The 5,582-nt window shown below is 46.6% G+C and overlaps 1 protein-coding gene across 1 annotated transcript; it reads right to left on the bottom strand.

Annotated features, from left to right (window-relative positions):
* Positions 1 to 3,232: 3,232 nt before the first annotated feature.
* mafa (MAF bZIP transcription factor a) lies at positions 3,233 to 5,381 on the bottom strand. The gene has a single exon (XM_061068358.1). It carries the CDS (start codon positions 5,001 to 5,003, stop codon positions 4,044 to 4,046), a length of 960 nt encoding a protein of 319 aa, XP_060924341.1. The 5' UTR covers positions 5,004 to 5,381; the 3' UTR covers positions 3,233 to 4,043.
* Positions 5,382 to 5,582: the final 201 nt, after the last annotated feature.

Raw genomic sequence — 5,582 nt, 5'->3', positions numbered from 1 at the left:
TGGCCCACACCACTATTAATCATCAGCAAAATCATTTAATTCAGCCCGAGCCCGCCTATTGTCTCAGCTTCTCCCCTCACTCTGGGCAAATCATCCACCACAGCAGCAGCATGCACCTCAGAGGAGATCACACCAAACAGAGTGGGATACAAGTGTTGGGTTTAAAACTGTCTCTTTTTTTCTGACAGGCTATTTAGCAAATCATCACTGGCAGATGGCGCGGGAGGGGGCTTTTCTGTAAATTTAACAAATATAAAAATGTTAAACTGCAAAGTCTTCTGTGAGTGCAAACACTTGCTCACTCCGTGCTTTGTTCACACAGTGACAGTGTGGTAATCTCCTATGAAAGGTGCCTTTGTGTATGTCCTCTGCTCACATCCTTGCACGACCCTAACTGGGGCTAAGTTGCAAAAAGCTGATGAATCCAGACAGAATCTGTCCTCAGAAACCTTAGTGTGTTTTTCAAAGTGTATTTTGGCCCGTCGGTCTTCCTGTTTCAACAAACAAATTGTTCTGGGACAGTGTAACAAGATGCCCACGAGGCTATATTCCTTGTCCCATGAAGTTACAAAAGATTTTTTCCTCCTGTGCTTTAGAAAAAGTGGCCTTTTATCCTCAGCTGGTGCATCAGCGCAGTGAAAAAGTTATGTTGAAAGACGTCAAAATGAGATGTCACAACACTCGCTGAGATGCAAGGTCGGGCGCAGCAGGGCTCAGGCTCTTCTGCTCACCGCAGCAGCTGACTTGTATTGGCACCTTCCTTCTCCAGCGCCCCCTCACATGCCTGACATGACTGTGCCCCCACTGCACCCCCCACCTCACCCCTCTCTCCGGGAGCATGTCTGCTCCAGGCCAAACATCCCCGGCCCACTGACAAACACGATAAAGCGAGGTGAAATTGGGAAAAGCCAAATGATGACATGCTAATGACAGTGAGCACACAGTGACTGAGAAACACAGACAGCAGGCACACAGTCCACACACACACACACACACACTCACACACTCACACACACACACACACATCAGGAAGCAAGTGATATGAAAAAGGGCAAATGGAAAGTGCAAATATGAAAACATGCAGTCAGAAGAAATTCACAGGAAGAGAAATCATCCTTTCATACTGTTATTCATGGAAAACACACACTCACAAATGCACACACACACACACACACACACTCACACACACACTCACAAATGCGCACACACACACACACACACACACACACACACACACACACACACACACATGCATGCATGTAGAGAGAGAGAGAGTGATGGGCTCTTTCTCTCTCTCTCGCTCATACACGTACACACACGCACACACACACACACAAATCACAGGTCACATTTGACAATAGATGAACAGGCTGTAATATGTTAAACCATAACCACACATGAGGATGGAATTCATGGATCTGAATCTGTTAAATAGAAAATACAAAGATCAGATTTCATTGCACACAATAATTTGAGTGTGACATTTTTTTTTTAATGGACATCGTGTGAAAATGATAAAACTTTGAAGGATCATTAAAATCATTTTTCTTTCCTTATTTTGGGATTTTTTTAAAGAAACATAAATGTGAAACTTGTATGAGACAGCGTAAGAACGATTCGTATGTAGGCCACTGCGTGTCTGACTCTTCTGTGCTTCCATCAACTTATCTGTAAACCGGACCCGTTTTCACTCATGCGTCAAAAACGAACAGGGTCTCAACCGTAATTGCTTTCCAATCGTTTTTTAGCGTAATGGTTCTGCGTAAATTTGTGGAAAACTTTATGATGGAGAAAAATCGTGTTTCTGGTTCTCCCAATTATGAAATAAGTGTTGTGGGAAAACACATTTAAAAGGAGCGATGTAAAGATCAATGTGGTGCAGTCATCTCCTCTCTGATTCCTTCAGTCACAAAAGCATGAAAATGCAAAATCTCAGGACAAGTGAAAAGAAAAAGTGAGAAACTTATTGAGGACAATTACATACATTTATTGCATATCATTTAATTGTATGAAATGAAAAAACGAGCACATATGAACATCACATATGGTTAGTGAGTGAAATAATTTTGCACAGCAAAATATATATATTTTTATATATATATACTATATATAAGATGAAAGATTAATTAACATATTCTCAAGATTTGTTGGCGGATGGTAAACCTCCTCATTTTTTATACATGCAGGGTGTCAATCCCTGACCATCTAACAATGTCCAGACATTATTGATTATAATAATTGTTATTGCTTTGAGTTCGCTGAAGACAAAACAACCTTCTCCTGAACCGATAATAATAATAATAATAATAAAAGTATCAAAATGTTACGATTTTTCGGTCGTAACAGATGCCTCTCTCCTCTCCTTGACATGTGCAGTTTAATAACGTTTCTTTAACTTCTACATACAGGCGACATTTTCTCTCCTCTCTCTTTGCATTTCAGTCCCAAATGTGTCGGTTCGTTGGAGAAACACAAATCAAAAAAAAAAAAGGCATGGTGATTCACTTTGATTTCATCTTTGAGAGTGACCCTCTCCCTCGATATAGTTTATTCGTTTTAAATACGTGTGGCGGAGATCACTTGTGTTTGAAGCACATGCTGCAAAATCGCTGCTCACGCATTATGTAGACGAGCCAACCTCTCGATGTTAAAACATACTTCATGAGCAGCCGTCTCACCTTCAATGATCTTTACGCATCAACCTGTAACACATGTTATCTCTTGCAACTCAGATTGTAAAACTTTTGCACTTAAATTACGCTGTAAAAAAATGATTCAGAACGGTTGACAAATGCACAATGGAATATCTTTAAATAACAATATGGGCTTTTAAGCAACAGTCTACACCTCCAAGGAAATGGATCGGTGGTTCTTCCTCTATCAGTGAAGTCTTCCCTCCCCCCCCCCCCCCCCCCCTCACTCGCACCATGCAGGATCCCCGCTGATCCACTTCCAGCAGTGGACGCATTTTGCGCATTCACTGCAGCCTGCGTAATGACAGTAATGCACTTGTATAGGTTGCAAGGGCTCTGTCTGTGTGTGTGTGTGTGTGTGTGTGTGTGTGTGTGTGTGTGTGTGTGTGTGTGTGTGTGTGTGTGTGTGTGTGTGTGTGAGTGCGTGTGTGTGTATGTGTGTATGTGTGGGGGGAGGGTGGTGGTGGTGGTGAGGGGGGAGGAGGGGGGTGGGGGGTCCTGTCACTTTTTTGTCTCAAGTCCCAAAAAAGTGAGGAGGCCATAAATGAATGAATGCCATGCTGGAGTCACCCGACAAAAAAAAAAGGACATCTTCAAGCACTGGAAAAAACGAGCAAAAAAAAGAAAACCCGTACATGTCCAGCATGCAGGGCAGTTCAATAACAACATGTCTTAAAAAAAACAACAACAACAACAACGAACAGTTTGTCATGAGTACAGTCTTTTGTTGCTCAACACAAGAACAAGCATGAGATGAGGTGGCGTCAAAACGGCTGCAGGCTCGCAAATCCTCCAAGTTTGGCAGACAGAAAAAAAAGAAAAGGTAAAAAAAGACCCCAACCCCCCAAAAACAACAAGTTAAAAAGCATTGTGTCGATGGATGGAGGGGTCTGTACACTGAGTTCGAAGTGAAATGATGGAGAAAAACAAGTCGGTGAGCCGAGCGCCTGCATGCACACTTCGTATACCGCTGCGTAAAGTTCATGGATCAACTTTGAGGAAATCATAAACACCGCAAATCTAATGAACAACGATGAAAAAAGTCTTGACAAAGACAGACTACGAGCTAAAATACTATGTATGACAGCAAAAAAAAAGAACAAAAAAAGTTGATGAAGGTTTTCTGAATATGCCTCTTCCAAATTAACAGAGCCTTCCAAAGTCTTGTTTTTCAAAAAGATGTATAAAATAAAAAAAAATTAAGAAAAAGTTGACACGTTAGTTCTTGGTCTATTGGCTTTGGGTCAAATGGGGGGGGAAGAAAAAGTTTCATAATGAAAACTTTTTTTTAAGCGGGGGTGAGTAACTCAACTGATATTCTCTTTTTTTGTTTCACGATAATGTCGAGACTCACATGAAAAACTCCGGGGATGAAGGGTTGTGGTCGCTGCTGGATCCATTTTCTCTGAAGCCGGTGCTGATGAGCTTCTCATACTTTTCTTTGTACGCGTCCCTCTCCCGGACCAGCCTGGAGATCTCCTGCTTGAGGTGCTCGACCTGCTGGATGAGCTGCGTCTTCTCCCCCTCCAGGACGTGCCGCTGCTGGACCCGCTTGTACCGGCAGGACTGCGCGTAGCCTCTGTTCTTTAGGGTCCTCCTCTTCTGTTTCAACCGGATCACCTCTTCCTTGCTGACCCCCCGCAGGTGCCGGTTCAGCTCCCGCACCGACATGGTCACCAGCTGCTCGTCCGAGAACCGGTCCTCCGGGCGCAAGTGTGCGTGGTTGCTGCCCGAGATGCCGTTGCTCTGGCCGCCGGGCCCCTGGTGGTGGTGGTGGTGGTGATGGTGGTGGTGTGCCCCTCCGTTCTGAGCCGCCGCCGCAGCGATGACCGCCGACACCACCGCCGCGGCGGAGCCCATCTCCTCCCCGGCCATGGCGCCTCCTGCCCCGGCGGCGCCAGAGAACTGCTGGCTCCTGGAGTAGCCATCGAACGACTGGAGCTGGTGACTGTTGTTGATCAGCGCCTCGACCGCGTCCTCGGGGCTGAAGCCCAGCGCCTCTGGATTCAGCTGCTGTTGGTACCCGGACATCCAGTAGAAATCCTCTATATGTGACTTCTGCTCGCTCCCCGAGCCCGGACTGGGCGCCGAGAAGCTTGGGGAAGGGGGCACCGAGCTGCAGGGCGTGCTCATCGGGGTGGAAGACAAGGATCCCCCGGCGATAAGGCGACTGCACTGGCTGATGTTGCGATCGGGCTCCACCGGCTCCTTTTTCACTTCAAACTTCATCAGATCGAAGTCATTAACATATTCCATGGCCAGGGGACTGGTGGGCAGGTCGGAGTTGCTCATTGCCAGCTCTGATGCCATCCTCTTGCTGCTGCTGCTGCTGACAGTCCTCCAAGCGGGGTGAAGAGCAGCTGTCAAACTGGGCTGGCTGGGAACAACGTGAGCCACTTTGATTTTTGACGCGTTTGTCTGGAGAGTGAGGAACGAGCTTTTCTCGGTGCCCCGGTGCAGGAGTGGTTCTGTGCGGAGTCTAACGCACGGACACAGCGGTGCCGCGCACACGAGCAGCGGAGTCCTTTTGCAGCATGTGAAACTCGGCGGTTTTGTGTTTCAAACATTTAACACTTTACGCTTTTCTTCAGGGAGACATTGCGCAAGCGGCGAGAGAGAGAGAGAGAGAGGGAGAGAGAGAGAGGAGAGGAGAGGGGGCGAGAGGCAGCCGTGCGCGCTGGGAGCCGCTGACTGGTGGGCCGGTGTTTTAGAGGGATCCCACAGCAGATGAGTTTAAGAGCTTTGGAGCGGCCCTGACGTCAGGCTGCAAATGGGAAATTGACTCGGACGAAGAGCCAATCGGGTCGCACCCTGCGAGAGCTAATTAACATATTAGTAACCTGCAGAAAGCAAACTTTCCTCAACTGTCAAGAGGCCGTCAGCTGACTG

This window comes from Limanda limanda, chromosome 3 (assembly GCF_963576545.1).
Source record: "Limanda limanda chromosome 3, fLimLim1.1, whole genome shotgun sequence".
Taxonomy (NCBI): domain Eukaryota; kingdom Metazoa; phylum Chordata; class Actinopteri; order Pleuronectiformes; family Pleuronectidae; genus Limanda; species Limanda limanda.
The sequence above is the reverse complement of the archived record's forward strand: the minus strand, read 5'-3'. Positions and strand labels throughout refer to the sequence as shown.